Source organism: Hordeum vulgare, chromosome 7H (genome assembly GCF_904849725.1).
Source record: "Hordeum vulgare subsp. vulgare chromosome 7H, MorexV3_pseudomolecules_assembly, whole genome shotgun sequence".
Classification (NCBI taxonomy): Eukaryota; Viridiplantae; Streptophyta; class Magnoliopsida; order Poales; family Poaceae; genus Hordeum; species Hordeum vulgare.
Genome location: NC_058524.1, coordinates 531873879 through 531895607, shown reverse-complemented (window position 1 = coordinate 531895607; position 21729 = coordinate 531873879). Strand labels below are relative to the sequence as shown.

General features: G+C 46.1%; 1 protein-coding gene across 2 annotated transcripts; it reads left to right on the top strand.

The window, feature by feature from the left end:
• Positions 1-15392: 15392 nt before the first annotated feature.
• LOC123411959 (PHD finger-like domain-containing protein 5A) lies at positions 15393-17491 on the top strand. Of its 2 annotated transcripts, none has more exons than XM_045104920.1 (2): positions 15393-15561; positions 16911-17491. In XM_045104920.1, the coding sequence occupies exon 2, from the start codon at positions 16932-16934 to the stop codon at positions 17262-17264; it is 333 nt and encodes a 110-aa protein (XP_044960855.1). In that variant the 5' UTR covers positions 15393-15561; positions 16911-16931; the 3' UTR covers positions 17265-17491. The 2 variants fall into 2 exon arrangements, with proteins under 2 accessions (XP_044960855.1, XP_044960854.1); XM_045104919.1 differs by having other exon boundaries at positions 15394-15561; positions 16914-17491.
• The last annotated feature ends 4238 nt before the right edge of the window (positions 17492-21729 follow it).

Sequence of the window (21729 nt, the reverse complement as noted above, 5' to 3'; positions counted from 1 at the left end):
GATCTCAAGATCTGGTATCTTCCGTTTATTAGTCACGATATCTTTCATGTACTTGGCATACGGAGACATCTTGAGCATATCAGTTAACCGCATCTGCAGAAAGATGGGTCTTATCATCTCAACGAAGCGCTCAAAATCCTCATCATCCTTTTTCTTGGATGGCTTAGGGGGAAAGGGCATAGGTCTCTGAACCCATGGCTCTCTTTCTTTACCATGCTTCGTAGCAGTAAAGTCATTCTTATCGTATTTCTTAGGTTGTGGGTTATCAGGATTAACCGTAGGTTCAATCTCCACATCCTCATCATTGCTAGGTTGAGCATTATTATGAACATCACTGTCCATATTGTCACCAGGTTCATGTTCATCACCAGATTGTGTTTCTGCATCAGACGCAGAAATATCATTAGGTTCTTCTGGTGTGACAGTATTTGGTGAACTGGCATGTAGGTTTCTATCATCCTTCTTCTTCTCCTTAGGATGACTGGGTTTATCAGCATTGATTCCTTGAGAATCTTGATCAATTCTCTTAGGGTGGCCTTCAGGATACAAAGGTTCCTGAGTCATTTTGCCTCCTCTAGTAATGACTCTCACAGAGTTGTCATTTAATTCATTGAGCAAGTCATTCTGAGTTTTAAGTACTTGTTCTACCTGAGTAGTAATCATAGATGCATGTTTACTCAGAAGCTTCAGATCATTGACATTTCTGTCTACACAAGCACTTAAAGGGCTAAGCATATGAGTACTTTGTTCCAAATGTCTGCTAACATAATCATTGAAACTCTGTTGTTTGGCAACAAAGTTGTCAAATTCATCAAAGCATAGGCTAGCAGGTTTATCAAAAGGAATATCACTCTCATCAAACCTACGCAGAGAATTCACTTCTACTACTTGTATCGGGTTATCGAGACCATGGATCTCTTTGATGGGCGGTAGATTTTTGACATCTTCAGATCTAATGCCTTTCTCTTGCATAGATTTCTTGGCTTCTTGCATATCTTCGGGACTGAGGAATAGAATACCTCTTTTCTTCGGAGTTGGCTTAGGAGGTGGTTCGGGAATAGTCCAAGCATTATCGTTGATCAAGATGTTATTCAGTAGAGTCTCAGCTTGTTCTACGGTTCATTCCCTAAAAACACAACCGGCACAACTATCTAGGTGGTCTCTAGAGGCATCGATAAGTCCGTTATAAAGGATATCAAGTATCTCGTTCTTCTTAAGAGGGTGATCAGGCAAAGCATTTTGTAGCTGGACGAGCCTCCCCCAAGCTTGTGGAAGACTCTCTTCTTGGAGTTGAGCAAAGTTGTATATTTCCGACAAGGCAACTTGCTTCTTATCGGCACGGAAATATTTCTCACAGAAGTAATAGACCATATCCTCGGGACTACTCACACATCCAGGAGAAAGAGAGGTGAACCAGGCTTTAGCATCATCCCTTAGATAGAAAGGAAACATCTTAAGGATATAGTAGTGGCGGATCTTCTCCTCATTAGTGAAAAGGGTGGCTATATCGTGTAGTTTGGCAAGATGGGCTACGACCGTCTCAGACTTATAACCGTAAAAAGGATCAGATTCGACTAGAGAGATTATCTCAGGATCGACAGATAATTCATAATCCTTATCGGTGATAAACATAGGTGAAGTGGCAAACTTCGGGTCATATTTCATCCTAGCTTCCCGAGATTTTTCCTTCCACTTGAGAAGTAATTTCTCAGCGTCATAGGCATCCTTACACGCAAGAAAATCCTCAGCTATCTCTCCCTCCATAACGTAACCCTCAGGTATATCAGGCAATTCATATCTAGGAGAGCTAGATCTAGCAGGAGCAAAAGAAGGTTCTATCTTAATAGTATCGGCAGTTTCAGAAGCATCACGAGCATTGGCAGTAACTCTAGCAATATGAGCATCAAGGAACACTCCTAGTGGAACATCATGCAAAGTAGTATCTCTAGCAGTATCAAGCATAGCATCATCAGGCAAAATAGCATCTCTAGCATCATCAGGAAAAGCAGTATCAAGCATAGCATCTCTAGCAGTATCAAGCATAGCATCTCTAGCAGTATCAATCATAGTATCAAGCATAGTATCATCATGCATAGTATCAAGCATAGCATCTCTAGCAGTAGCATCATAAGCATCATCAAGCACAGGCGACATATCAACATTTCTAGCAGGAGGTGATGTCGCAAACTTACTCATAACTGAAGGTGAATCAAGTGCAGAGCTAGATGGCAATTCCTTACCTCCCCTCGTAGTTGAGGGCAAGACTTTGGTCTTCGGATCCTTCAGATTCTTCATAGTGATCAGCAGATATAAATCTCAAGTGACTCAGAGAATATAGCAATACCTCCCCGGCAACGGCGCCAGAAAAATGCTGACTCGCACTCTATGGCAATAGCTAGACGAATGCTGATGAGAACAAACCTTCCCCTGAAACGGCACTAGAAGAATGCTGCTAGCACTCCCCGGCAACGAAACTAGAAGAATGTTGTTGATGGCCCACTAGCGCGTGGGTTCGCAGCAGTTTTCGAGGGTAGAGTATTCGACCCAAATTTGTTGATACGCCAAACAGGAGGTGAGAGAATACTCTCGTGTATTAGCAGTTGAATATGTCAGATTCAACCACACCTGAAAGATTAGTATCTCCAAGCAAAGTAGTAGCAGCAAAGTAGCGAGTAATGGTAGTGGCAAGGAACAACAGTAGTGACAGCAGTAGCAAGTAGCAACAGTAGCAAGCGATGGTAGTAGCAAGAGTAGCAGCAGAGCAAGACAAGTAACAACAGCAGCAACAGGACAAGTAACAGCAGCAGCGACAGTAGTAACAACAGTAGCAACAGTAGTAACAGCAGTCGCAACAGTAGTAACAGCAGCAGTAGGACAAACTCGTAGGCAATGGGTCGGTGATTTGTTTGGATGATATTCGTCATGCAACAGTTATAACACGGAGAGATATGTGGCTAGCTCCCGTTCGTCAATGTGATGTAGGCATGCATTCCGTGTGTCGTCATACGTGCTTAGGGAAAAGAACTTGCACGACATCTATTGTCCATCCCTCCCGTGGCAGCGGGGTCCAAAAGGAAACTATGGGATATTAAGGTTCTCCTTTTAATAAAGAACCGGACCAACGCATTAGCACTTGGTGAACACATGAACTCCTCAAACTATGGTCATCACCGGGAGTGGTTCCTGTTATTGTCACTCCGGGGTTGCCGGATCATAACACATACTAGGTAACTACAACTTGCAAGATCGGATCTAAAACACACATATATTGGCGACAACATAATAATTTCAGATCTGAAATCATGGCACTCGGGCCCTAGTGACAAGCATTAAGCATGGCAGAGTAGTAGCAACATCAATCTCAGAACATAGTGGATACTAGGGATCAATCCCCATCAAAACTAACTCGATTACATGATAGATCTCATCCTACTCATCACCGCCCAGCGAGCCTACGAATAGATTACTCACGAACGACGAAGAGTTTCATGGAATTGGAGAGGAAAGAAGGTTGATGATGACGATGGCGACGATTTCCCCACTCCGGAGCCCAAGACGGACTCCAGATCTGCCCTCCAGATGAAGAACAGGTAGTGGCGGCGGCTCCGTGTCGCAAACGCGATGAAAACTTCTCTTTTTATTTTTTCTGGGACGAAAGGGGACTTATAGACCTGAGGTTGGGGGCGGCAGAGCCGTGTGGGCCCCACAAGCCTGACCATCGCCACCAGGGGGTGGTGGTGGAGCCAGGGCTTGTGGCCCACTGGCCCACCCCCTCAGGTGGAACTTGGCGCATATATTTTTCTTATTTTCCAAAACTGCTCCCCGTAAATTTTCAGGACGTTTGGAGAACTTTGATTTCTGCACAAAAAAACACCAAGGCAATTCTGGTGAAAACAACGTCAGTCCAGGTTAGTTCCATTCAAATCATACAAATTAGAGTCCAAAACAAGGGCAGAAGAGTTTGGAAAAGTAGATACGATGGAGACGTATCAGTCCATCCTTGCTATCCAAGGCTGCCGGCCTGGAACCCATCCTAGATCGATGAAGAAGAAGAAGAAGGAACTCCAAAGGAACAATCAACGCGCTCACGTCAAGTATTGCTTTACCGTGTACCTGCAACTAGTGTTGTAGTAATCTGTGAGCCACATGGGACTCAACAATCTCATTTCCAAAGGTATCAAGACTAACAAAGCTTAATGGGTGAGGTATGGTTAAGTGGTGAGGTTGCAGCAAGCGACTAAGCATTTATTTGACGTGGCTAACTTACGAGTACAAGAATAAGAGGGGGATGATCTATGCATAGCGGACGTGAACTACTAATGATCAAATGAATGATCCTGAACACCTACTTACGTCAGACATAACCCCACCGTGTCCTCGATCGGAGAAGGAGCTCACGAAAGAGACAGTCACGGTTACGCACTCAGTTGGCAAGTTTTAATCAAGTTTACTTCAAGTTATCTAGAACCGTATATTAAACAAAGTTTCCATGTTGCCACATAACCGCGGACACGGCTTTCCAAAAGATTTAACCCTGCGTGGGTGCTCCAACTAGTCCATCACAAACTACCACACACTCCAACGGAATAACCTCGATCAGGGAAACCCGTGATCTCCTCGGGTTCCTATTGGAAAACCTCAACCTCGAGATAACCCAAAGCATCCTTGGAATCCCTCGCACAAGACGCTCGAGAAAGGTACAACAAGTCCAGTGATACGTCTCCAACGTATCTATAATTTTTTATGGTTCCATGCTATTATCTTGTCATCTTTGGATGTTTTGTATGCATGAAAATGCTATTTATATATTTTTTTGGGACTAACCTACTAACTCAGTGCCAAGTGCCAGTTCCTGTTTTTTCCGTGTTTTTGACCTTTTTCAGAGGAGAATATTGAACGGAGTCCAAACGGAATAAAACCTGCGAAATGATTTTTTCCATAACAGAAGACACGCATGAGACTTGAGAACCAAGGCAGGGGACCTCGGAGGAGGTCACATGACACCCAGGCCCGACCTAGGGGGGGCTAGCAGGCTTGTGTCCCCCCTGTGGCTCCCGTGCCCTAGTTCTTCCGCCTATACATCCCCGAAAAATCTGAAACCACGGAAGAGAGCCACGAAAATACTTTTCCGCCGCCGCAAGCTTCTGTCTCCGCAAGATCCTATCTGGGGCACGTTCTGGTGCCCTACCGGAGGGGGGATTCAGACACGGAGGGCTTCTCCATCAACACCATTGCCTCTCCGATGATGTGTGAGTAGTTCACCATAGACCTTCGGGTCCATAGCTAGTAGCTAGATGACTTCTTCTCTCTCTTGGATCTTCAATACAAAGTTTTCCATGATCTTCATGGAGATCTATCCGATGTAATCTTTTTTGCAGTGTGTGTGTCGAGATCCGATGAATTGTGGATTTATGATCAGATTATCTATGAATCTTATTTGAGTTTCTTCTGATCTCTTATATGCATGATTCCGTATCCTTGTAATTCTCTTCGAGTTGTGGGTTTTGTTTGGCCAACTTGATCTATAATTCTTGCAATGGGAGAAGTGCTTGGTTTTGGGTTCATACCCTGCGGTGACCTCACCCAGTGACAGAAGGGGTAGCGAGGAACGTATCGTGTTGTTGCCATCAAGGGTAAAAACATGGGGTTTATATCTATTGCATGAATTTATGCCTCTACATCATGTCATCTTGCTTAAGGCGTTACTCCGTTTGTCATGAACTTAATACACTAGATGCATGCTGGATAGCGGTCGATGTGTGGAGTAATAGTAGTAGATGCAGAAAGTATCGGTCAACTTGTCTCAGACGTGATGCCTATATGTATCATCATTGCCTTAGATATCATCATGACTTTGCGCGGTTCTATCAATTGCTCGACAGTAATTCGTTCACCCACCATAATATTTGCTATCATGAGAGAAGCCTCTAGTGAACACTATGGCCCCCGGGTCTACTTCACATCATATTTTCAGTCTTACACTTTTACTTTGTTGCACTTTCCGCCTTCAGATCTCACCTTGCAGTTAACCGTGATGGGATTGACAACCCCTTTGTAGCGTTGGGTGCAAGTTTACTATTTTTGCGCAGGTACTTTGGAGACTTGGCTTGATACTCCTACTGGATTGATACCTTGGTTCTCAAACTGAGGGAAATACTTACTGCTACTGTGCTGCATCATGCTTTCCTCTTCAAGGGAAAAACCAACACAAGCTCAAGAGGTAGCATCCAGCAAGGTCGTCCGGCGTGTCGACGATCCCGATAGGAGCCACGTATCTCGTTCTCAGGACACGACGGATAAGCGATGCGTACGGTGACCTGATAGAAATCACCCAAGTTGCCCTGGGTTGGCCCCGCAGAGTGCTCTGTTTTGGACCAGCACTGGTGAAAATACCTCGATGACGCCTAGAGGGGGGGTGAATAGGCTATCTAAAAACTTCTTCAGATTTGGCTTAAACCTAATGCGGAAATAAACTAAGAGGATACTTGTCAAGGACAAATCCTAAATGCACCAGGCACTGCAACGTGTATCAATAACACGATCTACCAAGATGGACACAATATAGTTACTAACAAGCACAAGTAAGTTACACAAACTTACTTGAGCTATATCACACGACAAGTAGGTGAACGACACAAGATACTAGATCACACTAGCACACGATATATCAAAAGCTGCAAGTGTGAACGTGTGGATATAGAAGGTATGCTTGAATGATTAATCTTGTACAAGAAATAGCCAACACAATATAATGAGCACAAACAATATGCAATGTATGTATGCTCAAGTAACACAAGTAAACAACAAGTAAGGAGTTAGGGTTAAGGATAACCAAGGTCACTGAGACGAAGATGTATCCCGATGTTCACTTCCTTGGAGGGAAGCTAGTCACCGTTAGAGAGGTGGATGTTACCACGAAGGCACACCAACGCCACGAAGGCTCACCCTATTCTCCCTTTGAGATAACACCACGAAGGCGTTTCTCAACCACTAGTGGTAAGCCTTTGAGGTGGCTTCCAAACCCTCACAAACTTTTCCGGGGGGTAATCACACGGATTGATTCCTCTCCGAAGAACTCCTACCGCCTAGGAGTCTCCAACCTCCAAGAGTAACAAGTGTTAGAGCATATATCTCCATATGTGGTTTTGGTAATTGATGACAATTCCTATGGACTAATGGTTGCCTTAAGTTACAATTATAGGATTTGTCCATAGGCACTTCTTGAAGTCCATCTGTTGGGTTCAAGGAGTTTATATGATGACCAAGATGGTATTCAAGGTATTATCCAAAGAATGGTCATAGAGACACATGGTTGATCAAGATCTCAGACAAAGAGTAAATCAAGATGATCAACACACAAAGCGTACAAGATGTACCGAGAGGGATCAAGTGATCCCATGGTATGGTAAGCATTGTCCATTACGTATTTGTGTACTAACCCATGGTCTTCGTGAGAGTTCTATGTGGGGGTTAGGTGTGTTTCCATGAGCTTGCGTCAAAGGGAAGATCTCATACAACTCATGAAGTATGACATCGATGACCAAGATGGTATTCAAGGTATTATCCAAAGAATGGTCATAGAGACACATGGTTGATCAAGATCTCAGACAAAGAGCAAATCAAGATGATCAACACACAAAGCGTACAAGATGTACCGAGAGGGATCAAGTAATCCCATGGTATGGTAAGCATTGTCCATTACGTATTTGTGTACTAACCCATGGTCTTCGTGAGAGTTCTATGTGGGGGTTAGGTGTGTTTCCATGGGCTTCCGTCAAAGGGAAGATCTCATACAACCCATGAAGTATGACGTCAAGTTTTGATAGTCATCAAGATTGCGATGTGCAAGTGCAAGTGGATCAGCACGAAGATATCATGCTTGAAGCTTGCCGTCCATTGTGGTGGCAATGGACTTGTGAAGATATGCTGAAGAGTGGCTCACCCATAGTGAGTATGGGGGAGCAATCAACTAGTCTTCATCAAGCCAACACAATCAAGAAAGGTGGTCCATCTTGAGGAAGCCAAGATCATCATCATCTAGCTCAAGAGGACGAGGTGCAAGGTATAGGTTTGCCCTTGATAGGTTTTCTGTTTAGGATAGATTGATGTACTATCAAGGGTGGCTCTCAAGTGAGTAGCTTGATCGTATCGTTCGTTGAGAGCTCAAACCATTTGCATCCTTGCATCATACTTCTTGGTTCTTATTTGGTGTTTCTCTTTGTGAGTTTTAGAGCTTATGGTCATCTTCATGACAAGCTCGAGTTCATCGAAAACGGAGTCCATATGCAACTACTATGATGTTTTCGATGTTGGAGTTTTTGCCGATTCTTCATTCTTAGAGGACTCACATCTTTATATCATTGGCATATTCATAACCGCATGGTCTTAAGATTTCCAACAAGCTTGGGTTTGCTCGATTCGGAGCTCGTATGCGAAAGTTATGGTTGTTTCAGTGGCGAGCGGTAGTACCGCTGGACCTAGCGGTAGTACCGCTGGAGTTGGCGGTAGTACCGCTGGCCCTAGCGGTAGTACCGCTGACTGGCGGTAGTACCGCCCCTGGTCAGCGGTAGTACCGCTCCAGGAGCTTAGTACCGCCTGCCTAGCGGTTGTTCGTGGACGGACCTTTTTGCGAAGACTTTCTTGGCGGTGGTAGTGTCGTTGCACTACTAGGGGCCCAGCGGTAGTACCGCTGGGGCCAGCGGTAGTACCGCTGGAGTGCCAGCGGTAGTACCGCTAGCTGGCGGTAGTACCGCTGGAGTGCCAGCGGTAGTACCGCTGCAGCCAGCGGTAGTACCGCTGGAGCTCGGGCAGAAAGTGGGGGTAAGGGTCTGATTCCTTCCCCCACTATATAAAGGGGGTCTTCTTCCCCCTTGGTCTTATCCATCCGTTGAGCTCTTGTTCTACCTCCATTGTTGACATTCTTAGAGCTTGATTACTCTCTATCCCTCCAATGATTCTTGCTTGTTCTTGAGGGAAAAGAGAGAGGAGATCTAGATCCACATCTCCACCAATCACTTTCTCCTCTATGTGAGGGGAACCCCTTGGATCTTGATCTTGGAGTTCTTTGTGAGCTCCTTGTTCTTCCTCTCATATTTCTCCATAGCTTTTGTTGTTGTGGAGGGATTTGAGTGTGAGGGACTTGACCAGTTCGTGTGTTCTTGCCATTGCATTAGTTGCATCGGTTTGAGTTCTCCACGGTGATACGTGGAAGTGAGAAATTGAGAAGCTTACTACCTTTGGTACTTGGTACCCTTGATATTGTTCTTCGTGGATGCTTTGGCGTCCTAGAAGCTTGGTGGTGTCTCGGAGCTCAATCATTGTGGTGTGAAGCTCCGGGAAGCGTCGGGGTCTCCAATTAGGTTGTGGAGATTGCCCCGAGCAATTTGTACGGGTACCGGTAACCGCCCCCAAGGGTTGCCACATGTACGGGTTCGGTGACCGCCCCCAAGGGTTGCCATTTGTACGAGTTCGGTGACCGCCCTCAAGGGTCCCTTAGTGGAATCACGGCATCTTGCATTGTGCGAGGGCGTGAGGAGATTACGGTGGCCTTAGTGGCATCTTGGGGAGCATTGTGCCTCCACACCGCTCTAACGGAGATTAGCATCTGCAAGGGTGTGAACTTCGGGATACATCATCGTCTCCTAGGTGCCTCGGTTATCTCTTACCCGAACCCTTTACTTATGCACTTTACTTCGTGATAGACATATTGTTTATTGTAATATATCTTGCTATCACGTAGTTGTTTATCTTGCTTAGCATAAGTTGTTGGTGCACATAGGTGAGGCTAGTTGTTTGTAGGTTTTGTGCTTGACATATTAAACGTTAGTTTTATTCTGCATTTGTTCAAGCCTAAACCTTAATTATTTTAAAGCGCCTATTCACCCCCCCCCCTCTAGGCGACATCCACGTCCTTTCAACAAGATCACGGGGAATGCTCAAAACTTGCTCAAATCTCAAATAGCTTGGGTTGAGAGAAGGAGAGGGAGACGATCTATCTTTTGATTGGAACAACTCTCAAAGGGGCTCACAAATGCTCTTGGGATCTAAGATTTGGTGTGATCAAATGTGTGCGAGGTAGAAATGAGTTCTTATGAGGATAAGGTTGTGTTGGGGCACCCTCTCACGAAGTGGGAGGGGGTATTTATAGTGGGGAGAGAAAAACACCCGTTGGGGAAACTTTAAGTCACACAGGGGTCGGACATCCGGCATATCACGGATGTCCGGGCGTCCACAAGGGGTCGGACGTCCGAGGGCTGTAAATATATTTGGAACCACTGTGGAGTTGAACAAGGACCGGACGTCCGGAGAAGGCCGGAAGTCCGAGTTATTCGACTCAAACTTCTCTGGTGCAAGATTCCGGATTTCCGAAAGGGGACGAACGTCCGGCCCTCGGACGTCCGGAGGGAGCCGGAAGTCCGAGTTATATGGCTCAAGTTTCTCTCGTGCAAAGCTCCGGATTTCCGAAGCTGGTCGGACGTCCGGCCCTCGGACGTCCGAAGGGAGCCGGAAGTCCGAGTTATATGGCTCAAGTTTCTGTGGCGCAAAGCTCCGGATTTCCGAAGCTGGTCGGACGTCCGGCCCTCGGACGTCCGGAGGGAGCCGAATGTCCGAGTTATATGGCTCAAGTTTCTCTGGTGCATTGTTCCGGATTTCCGAAGCTGGTCGGACGTCCGGGCCTCGGACGTCCGGAGGAGGCCGGATGTCCGGGCCTCGGACGACCGGAGGAGGCCAGATGTCCGGGCCTCGGATGTCCGGAGGAGGCCGGATATCCGAGGCACTGGTCCTGTTTTCTGATAACAGCTGAGCAGTGGAGATGTGGTAAGAGCAAAACAGTGGATATCTAGTTTGAGCAAGTTCATCACAAAACCTGTGATCCCCTCTTAATAGTGCGGGATCCCTAAAGACTCAAGAATTATAAAAGGGGTACCGATGATCCATACTTGAGTGTATACTTTTATTCGCTGATCATCACTCCGCACCACTAACGTCAAAGGAACTGATACCTTTGAGTTAGCCCTTTCACTTGAGCTTGATGTTGTTGTTCCTTCTTGGCTCAAGTTGAAAGCAAGACATGATGAAGTCTTCAAGCAGCTCTCCCATACACAATGTGGAAAGCCTAGCTTATGTATTCATCTTCATTTGTCCACCATGTGAACATCCACAAGAATCAAGCATGTAGTGCTGAGGAATGCTTATCTTGATCTTGTCCTTGTTAGCACATGAGCTTGTCCTTATCAACACATGATCATTAACAATAGTTTCAATGATATATTCGTGTTGATCCACTTGAACTTGCACACCACAATCTTGATGACGATCACCACTTGACGTCATCCTTTATGGATTGTATGAGATCTTCCTTTTGACGCAAGCCCATGGAAGCACACCTAACCCCCACATAGGACTCTCACAAAGACCATGGGTTAGTACACAAACACGTAATGGACAATGCTTACCATACCATGGGATCACTTGATCCCTCTCGGTACATCTTATACGCTTTGTGTGTTGATAATCTTGATTTACTCTTTGTCTGAGATCCTGATCAACCTAGTGTCTCTATGACCATTCTTTGGATAATACCTTGAATACCATCTTAGTCATCATATAAACTCCTTGAACCCAACAGATGGACTTCAAGAAGTGCCTATGGACAAATCCTATAAATATAACTTAAGGCAACCATTAGCCCATAGGAATTGTCATCAATTACCAAAACCACATATGGAGATATATGCTCTAACAACTGGCCCTCACTGTATTATGTTGAATTACTCCTCGGGTTCATGACACCCTATGTTTTTCAGTATTATCAGGATTATTATGTTGGGAAAATATAGTACCAATGTTGGGTCTTGCCACACAAGCTTTATCCAAAACGAGAATCTAGGGGGTCCCCATAACAACCCCAAGCATGTTAGGAGCGCTCATTTATGGGACATAACACTGGTAGCCGAAACTAAGGCGACAAAGGTGGAACAGAACACCAGGCTAGAAAGGCCGAGCCTTCCAACTTTTACCAAGTATATAGGTGCATTAAATTAATTAGCAATAATGTGATGATATAACAAGGAAACCCATGTTTGCACATGGAAGCAACTGCACCTGCAACTAGCAATGCTATCCAATGGTTAAGCAAGTGGTAACATAGCCAATCAGTGATTTGCTAGGTTGTAGAAAGGTTGAAGGTTTTCATGGCAATGTTGAGAGGCCGATATTTGACAGGTGGTAGGCGGCGAGACATAACGGTACAAACGACATAACTAGCATGGCAATGACAGTAATTGTATGTAGGGAAATGATCATCTTGCCTGAGATCCCGCTTGGAAGAAGAACGAGTCCGTGAAGCAGACAAACCGACGTAGTCGAACGGGTTCTCACATTCTAACACGCTTGCGGAACTCTACCGAGACAAAGCAAACCGGAAACAAGAATCAACACATAGTATTCACCACGACACATGCACGACATGATGCAATTCGCATATGATGCATGATTGATTTTAAAATATGCAAGACACGGCATGGGAATTCACAACAATCAAACACTACACGTTCAGTGAAGCTCAATATGCAACGAGTTGCATATTGATGAAACTCCATAGACGAATTATTTAGTTCGCTCCCATTTAGTTAACGACAATATTAAACGTTGTTTAAACATGGCACGAGGGTGAAGCACAAATAATCTACCTATCTAGGCATTTTAAATGAGGCTGGAAGCGACATATAGCATCTCCGAACTGACCCCATGTGTTAACTTTGTAATTTTTCCAAATCTGTCCTAATCACATTTTATGTTTGTTAAACGGCAAAACAAAGTGGTTCACGTGATTCTACCCGTCTTTCTAGTCCAGTTACATATATGGCTCATCTCCAACGGAGCTACGGTTAAATAACTACGACCTAAACCGTTTCTATCACGTCAACACGCAAACCGATGCAAACAACACAACTAATAGCTTTAATTATGCATGCAAGTTGAAAAATATTATTTTGCGCGAAATTCTACGCATTCTACATATCTAACTTGTCGTGATCCGACGCACAGTTAAAAAACTACGTGCGTTTGAAAATATGCAAGTTTCTGAAATTAATAAATTCACCGGAACCTAGAAAAAAAACTAACGGGCCGAATCTACTATGCGCAATATAAAAAAATTGCATTGGGGCGAGGGATAGATGGGGTAGAGGGATGCTTACCTTGTGGGCCGAGGCCCAAGTCGGTGGAGATGGGCTCGGGGGAGCTCAGTTGAGCCGACAGACGAGGCGTCTCGGGCCTCGGCGCAGGAGGCCCACGCGGGCGCTAGGCACTCGGGATGGCCTAGACTGGCCTGCTGGGAGGAGCGGGAGGCCCGTGCGGGCGTGGCCCACCATGGGGTCAACGCGCGAGTAGGCGAGGGGCTCCTCATGTCAATCCCGATCGGGATCGAGGGGAGCGGCGGCGTCGCAGTGACCTGGTGGTGGGCTTGGCGACCGACGATGAGGGCCGGATCCGATGACCAACGACGGAGGCGACAGCTGGCGGCTAAAGGTTGAGGGGCTGGAGGCGACGGTGGGCGGCGGCGGCGGTTGGAGGCGGCCGGACGCGGCGACTTGTGCCTCTCTCGAGCTCAAGAGGAGTGGGGCTGCTCGGGGCGCTGGCGCAAAGGGGCCTGCAGCATGGGGAGGCTCCGGCGGCGGGAGGGAGCTCCGGGAGGGCTTGCTGGGGCGGCTCGACGGAGATCCGGCGATGAGGGCTCGGCCGACAGCTAGGAGAAGCCCTCGGTGCGGCTCTCCATGGAAGGCACTGGAGGGAGCTTGGGGTTGGGCTCAGATGGGCTTCCCAGGGCCCGATCTAGGTTCCTGCGGACCTGTAGCTGGAGGTGGGAGACGCTGGCGGCTAGGGTTAGGGCTTCGGGCGCGGATCCCGAGGCAGGGAGGTTCCTGTCCAAAATAGGCATGGAGGGATGTTTAAATAGGGAAAGGGGATATGGTTAGGGGATTTGCACCGTTTCCGGGCCGTCAGATCTGGATCGGACGGTCCGAAACGAAGGGGTAGGCTCGGTGGATGTTTTGGACAGTGTAGAATAGGTTAGGTGGGGAAGATAGGGAGGTTTGAGGCCCGACAACGACATTTTAAAACACGAAAAACGTTCGACGATAAACCGAAGACGGTGCCGCTACGGTCGACCGTTCGGGTTTCAAGCGGACTCCGACTCCGACGAAATTTGGCACGCGGTCTATCTACACTATATTAAGACCGCACGCCAAGTTTCAACCCAATCCGAGAATATTTTTCGGATACCTCTAAAAACAAATAATTTAATGAGGCCGTGGGCGCGTGCGTGTGTGGTTGGACTCAAAACGGTCATCAACAAAAACGAAGAGAACCGACAACTAATAACGGATGCAGATTTGAAAACTGGCGGCAATGGAGTGCCGATGCAATGCGGATGACGCGAATGATGCGATGATGAGTGCGACAAATAAATCATAACACGACTGCAATGAAATAAAAGGGAAATCTTCTGAAGCGTCGGTCTCGGGCTGTCACATATACAATCATAGAGAAGAAAAGAAAAGGGCAAAATACGGGTATTCAAATATAGGGACTTTGTAAAAGTAGAAAAAAATTATACTCAAATCTTCTCTCTCTCCTCTCCCATAATGGATTTGTGTAGCCAAAATTTGTACCTTTTGTCTTGGAAGGCAACCAAAATTTGTACTCCGTATCTGCTACTCTTTTCGTCACGGTTTAGAAGACACGCATGAGTAATTTGTGAGATCAAAGTGAATTTTGATTGGTTCTAATTTTTTTACATATGCTCACACAATAATCGCACGACGTCTAACTATTTAAAAAGATAATGCACAATAACCCACACAACCACTAAACGAGAGGAGTGCATGCAGTCTACTAACACTCATAATTAATCAGCAGTGAATGTTACGTGCCTTAATCATCTTCTATTCTGAAAATGCTTGTAAACGAAACCGCGTCTTCTAAACTGTGACAGAGGGGGTATTGAAGATGTTCTGATGCGTGGCCGGCAGCTGGGCCCCATCGCCAGCATCGTGGAGTGTACCGGACTTGTCACGCCGCTTCTAGCCGTTGGATTGGATGAGCGTACACTCACCCCTATAAACGCACACACACACATCCTATCCCTATGATCATCTTTGAGAGACTAAGCCGGCACATCATCTTGAAATTGACGAAGTCGACACTGACGCCTTCGTTGTCGACGAAAACGTCTCCTCTCACTGAAAGCACATCGTCAAAAGACCTGAAATAAATTCAGAAAAATGCAAACACCAACGTCAAATCTGAGACTTGAACTCTGGTGAAGAGAGGATACGAGAGTCCTCCTAACCATCCAACCACCGATTAATTTGCCATTTGGACAGAGACTCGGACCGTGCATCCGTGTACAGGCTTCTTGTAGCGCCCACACCTCGAAAAAGGAAGTAGCATCACTCTCCGCCGCGCCGCGAGACCTAGCCGAGCCCGTCGTGTACCGTCGTCCCCGCCAGGAGCACGGAGCGACACCGCCGCAGCAGCCAGCGCTTCCTCTCGAAGGTGCGTGGCCAACAAATCTTAAACTTCTCTGGATGAACCATGGTTCTTTTCCGTCGGCAGAAACACATGCCCTAGAACCTATGCGGCTCGAGTAGGGGGACTAGGGATCTCTATCCCATTGGCCGAGGCTGTGCGGCTGCAGTTAAGCGCGGTGGCACTGGCGGTGGCGATCTTCCGCCTGGTTTGAGTCGGATAATTTTGCCTGATGTCGGGCGTTTTGCACTCCTGCACGTGAAGTGTTTGACGAAATGCTGTGGCTGGTGGGTGCTGCTGAATCTTGTGTAGCCACGTGTGTCAGGTGGTAGGACATGAAGCAGACCTCTCTCCCTGTTCAAAGTGTAAATGGAATTGGAGGCTGGCAAATTTGTTGACGCGCCTTACTTGCATGATGATTGGTGGGCCCAACTCTCAACATATAAGCTGTTTTTGGCAAAGCGTGGCTGTTTAGTTTTGTGTGTAAAACTGCTTAGCAAATATTTAGGGAAGCTTATCCAATCCTATCCTGCATCGCAGGTGACTGTAGCTCAAAACTTGTCTTTATATTGTTTTGTCACATATATTTCTGATCAGCCATGGCCGATAATTGATGATGTGGGCGGAGCTGCTGTTTGGCCGGCAGCCTAACTACACTGCTGACGGTCATGGTATATGTGGTTGCTTTGCTGGTTGCCATAGCTCAGTCGTATTCCTATTGGCTGTTTAGGTATTCAATTTGCCCCACATCATGAGTTACATTACTCTTCGACCCAGATTGACCATTAATTGGAAATGTTGTGAGCAGCTTCCAACTTGGAAATCAGCATCCATCAGCTGCGATGAATCATGGGTAGAACCGTGTTTTCCTGGGGAACCTAACATACTGTATCTAAAGGGTTGAATCATGGGGTAGCATGCAGGGCTGTAAGTAACATTGCCAGGAGGGAGTTTCTAGCTCAGCCACTACTAGGTGAGAACATTTCCTTAGAGTTTTGCTGTAGCTTGAGTAGAAACATGTGCCTACGACTAGATGTCATAACATGCTCTTAAGATGCATACCTTTGCACGGATTGTATCTTTTCTATGACGAGATATTCTCTTTCAGGAGATATTCGTTGGCTTCCAACTTGGCTGGCTTAAATGTTGGTAACATTGCATTTGCTGGTGAATTGTGACGTTTCCCTTTGTAAGATATCCCATGAAAATATGCCAAACAAATATATTAGAATCATGTTTGTCTTGTTGCGTGAGAAAGGGGGGTTGTTACGAGATAGGATGCTTCACCAACGAATTGCTCATCTGCTAGTTATCCCTGTTACGTACACATTTACATTGCTCTATTCTGATCTTATATAATTCCAAATATGTTTCAGCAGGTTAGCATCTGACCAGCCATGGCGAAGCATCATCCTGACCTCATCATGTGCCGAAAGCAGCCTGGCATTGCTATTGGTCGCCTGTGCGAAAAGTGTGATGGCAAGTGCGTCATCTGTGACTCGTACGTGCGCCCGTGTACGCTTGTCCGGGTCTGCGACGAGTGCAACTATGGCTCATTCCAGGGAAGGTGCGTCATCTGTGGCGGAGTTGGCATCTCAGACGCCTACTACTGTAAAGAGTGCACGCAGCAGGAGAAGGACCGAGATGGGTGCCCCAAGATTGTCAACCTAGGAAGCGCCAAGACTGATCTCTTCTACGAGCGCAAGAAGTATGGTTTTAAGAAGAGATGAATCACATACATGGATTTGTCGGGTCACATTCTGTGCTGTTACACTAATACCGGAAGCAGGTTGCTGAGGCAACGGCATTGTGCTCGTGTTATCGTTTGATCCTTAATATACAAGAATGCGTCCCTGATAAGCTCTGTAATGACTAGTTCTGTTGTATGGTTCAAAACTCCACACTGCCGATGCAGTATGCACTTGATATGAATGACCATGAATGTTTTGACTTGAAATGTGTGCTGGGATGGCCTTTGTATCATTGTATCTTATTACTTAATTGCCTCAGCTACTCTGAAGACCTGATATATGGCTGTGATGTACAGTAGAAATACATGCTTCTCTTTGAGCCGTGGGAATGTAGAAATACATGCTGATAGATCATGCCTGATGTGCTTACGATAGAGTCAGCTGGAAGTAGGGATTCAAGCGGTGGGCTGGATCATAGTATATTGGTTTCGTGCAGTTACCGTGCTTGCCGCACGGTGTATGTCAAGCACCCGGGCGTCACCTTTTATTCCACAGTGTATGTACCTGGAATAGCGATGTGGTACAAAACATCAGGGCAGCAACGCGTAAACAAGGGAACCACAGACCGCTCGGGCTTGTTTTCCTTGGCGCTTGCCTGCATGTTAGCTGGTCAGCCCGTCCGGTCGTCCTTGCTGTAGGGATGCAAATTTGAATATTCAGGCATTCTCCGATCCTATTTAGTTCAAGCAATTGAACACATTTTTTTTTGCGAAATAACTCTTTATGTTACTCAATCATTAGTGATTACAATTTATGAGGCAATACATAAGACTTCATCTGGAGCCAAACCGAGCCAAACCATGATTCGGCCCCGCCTTCTATCAAAACTAGCCATAGCATGACTAACACAATTGCCTGAACGGCGGATATGAGTAATAAAAAAGACACCTTTTCCCATACTTTGCTTAATCTCTCCAATCAAAAAGCATATCTTGATAAGTTGCGCCCCCGCGTCCTTTACCATTGCAACAGCCTCAAGGCAATTAGACTCCACCTATATCGATAAAGAGCTCCATTGTAGCGCCAAACTGAGACCCTCCCGGATAGCTAGGATCTCAGACTCAAGCACGTCATCGTAGTCGCCAACAAATCTGCAAGCGCTAAAGATAAAGTTGCCATCATGATCCCGCAAGATCATGTCAGTTCCAGCACTCCCGTTCAATACAGATCCATCAGTGTTTAACTTCATTCTTCCATGGCTTGGGGGAGTCCAAGAGCTACAACTGTCTATCGGTACAACACCGACATCTCTCAGTAATGAAAAACAGTGGGCTGGAACCATCTTACCTTTGACGTAATCAGCGTCTGGATCATCTCTCAAATTTGCCAAGAAATCATAATAGCTCGCAAGGAACCGCACTGATGCATCGACTGGAGGAGCCGGCTTTGAATGCACAATTTCATTTCTGACATGCCAAATCCTTCATATGAGCATAAATAACCGTACTCGCCGTTGATCATCAGCTTCATACACCACCTGGATAAACCAGTCATCATGCCGTTTTATGTCAGTAAGTCTAGGCAAATCCCAGACCCGCGCCATCGCTTTCCACAGCTGCTGCGCATTATCACATGCACACAAGACATGAAACGAGTCCTCCACTTCACTACCATAGATAGGGCAAGTGTCCCGTTTCTCTAAAGTTCTCCGCTTCTTGTTCTTCCAGGTCGCCAGGGAGTTCGTCACTACTCGCAAGGCAAACGACGGAACCTTTGGCGGAGCCGGACAAGACCAAATAATCTTCCACACATCCCTGCTGCTATCTTTGGCAGAACTCGACGAAGGGATAGATGTTCCAAGCATTTCACTTGCAGCAAGCCAGTAAGCATTTTTAATGGAGAAGTTTCCACTCCGTTCAGGCGCCTATGACAGAAAGTCTTCCCCTAACCGGTGCGAAAGTCTTATCTTGCAAATCTGTGCCACGTCAACCGACAAAAAGAACTGTTGTAGCTTCTGCATATCCCAATTACCATCGTGATCAAGCAGTCCAGACACCCATTTGAATCGACACCAACCTCTACTCGAAAGCAATGAATTAGTGATTCCTCGCATCAGCCACTGATCCCACCATATCCTCACATTTTCCCGTTTGCTAATCGTCACACAAGCCCTTTCTTTAAGAGTTCAAGGCCATGACAAACCCCTTGCCAAGACTGAGAGGGGTTACCTGAAAATACTGTGTCCTCCAACCGCCCGTTTGGATAATATTTAGCCTTAAGTAACCTTGCACAAAGACTGTCAGGATGAATTAGCAGACGCCAAGCTTGCCTTGCAAGCAAGGCTTGGTTGAAAATTCTACAATCCCTAAACCCAAGCCCTCCTTGTGCTTTTTCCTCGCAACAGATTCTCCCAAGCAAACCAATGAGTTTTCCGCTTCCCTTTCTCCGAGCCCCAAAAATAATTCCGGATCATGCGGTTCAAATCATCACACACTCCCATCGGGATCTTGAACACACTCATAATGAAGGTAGGGATCGCTTGGGCAAGAGACTTTATCAAAATTTCCTTCCCAGCCTGTGTTGGTTTCCCATCCAAAGCAAACAATCTCTTACTAACCTTTTCTTGCAGATTTTGAAGCTTGCCCTTAGTAAGCCGGCTATACCGAGTGGGTAAGCCCAAGTACTTCTCCTCAAAACCAGAACTGATCACCTCCAAGACGCCCTTGATTTCAACTACAGTAGCCTCCGGACAAGATTCTCCAAAAAGAATAGAGGACTTTGCCGGATTTAACAATTGACCAGTGGCTTGCTCATAAGTCTTGAGAATTTGCTTGACAGTATTCGCATGCTGCCTAGTGGCCTTAAAGAATAAAAGAGTGTCATCTGCGAATAGGAGATGCGATATTCCAGGAGCTCGTTGAGTTATCTTCAACGGGGACAAATCAGTTGAGTTTGTACCCTTGTTGAATAGAATAGAGAGACCATCAGCCACAAATAGAAATAAGTATGGGGATAATGGATCACCTTGCCGTAGTCCACATGACGGTGCAAATGAATCCGAGATGGATCCATTGAATTTTACTGAGTATCTCACCGAGGTTACACACGACATAATCCAGTCAACCCACCGATGAGCGAAGCCAAGCTTTTGCATCATTTGCTTAAGGTAATTCCAATTAACCCTATCATAGGCTTTGGATAGATCTAGCTTGTAGGCACAGAAACTCCTTGTGGGGTCCTTTTCCTGCTTAATATGGTGAATACACTCAAAAGCAATCAAAGAGTTATCAGTGATCATTCGCCTAGGAATGAAAGCACTTTGCGTTGGAGAAATAATACCATCTAACACCGGCCTCAAGCAATTAACAAGGCACTTAGAAACCACCTTGTAAATAACATTACAGAGGCTAATTGGACGGAATTTTGTAATCTTAACAGGGTTCTGAATTTTCGGGATCAACACTATATTAGTATCGTTGATCCCTGCCGTCATTACCCCCGACCGAAAAAACTCCTCAACCGTCGCCACAATACCCTCCTTAATAACGCCCCAATTCCTCTGAAAGAACCGCGCAAGAAAACCGTCCTGGCCCGATGCTTTAAGAGGCCCGATCAGAAACAAAGCGTCTGAAATCTCCTTCTCTATAAAATCAGTACACAATGATGCATTTATGTTATCATCTATAACAACTTCTACTGGGTTAACAATGGGGCTTGGATCCACCGAAGGAACTACAGAGAAGATGTTTTTAAAATAGTCCACGACCGCTAGCCCCATCGCTTCATCACCCGTGAAAACCCGACCACTCGTGTCTTCGAGTTTTTTGATGCGGTTCTTCCTAGCCCTCCACACAGCCTTTGACTGATTTTTTTGTATTTCGGTCCCCTTCCTTGAGCCAAGTGATACGGGAATGTTGCAACCACATTAACTCTTCTCTATATAGGAGCTCGTTCATTTTACCTGTTACCTTCCGGATCTCACATCTATCAGCATTCATCAACATGAGTTCCTCCAGTTGTGTCCGTGATTTTTCAATTTCCCGAGGAACACTGCCAAATTTTGCCTTACTCCATTTGCACAACTTGTGCATAGTACCCCTTAGAGCTGCATGCACGTCACCCAAGGATGCCTTAGTTCCCGCCTCCAGCCATGCCTTAGCAATCAGCTCCTGGAGAGCTGGATCTCTTTCCCACATGATCTCATACTGCCTATGCTTTGGCTTTGCCGGCCTATCTTCAATATAATCACAACACACATGAACAGGCACATGATCCGAGCAGGGGGAAGTAAGGTGGCGTAGCATTGAGTTGAAAAAGGTGTTCCTCCAAGCCGGATTTGCCACTGCCCTGTCTAGACGAACTTTTACGTTTGCATTCCCGCTTCTTTTATTATCGAATGTATAGGAAACTCCACTGAACCCAAGATCAGCCAAGTCGCACACCTACAGTGCATCTTGAAATGACTGCATCTGTAATGGTTCTCTCCGTGTTAAGGAGACGTGCT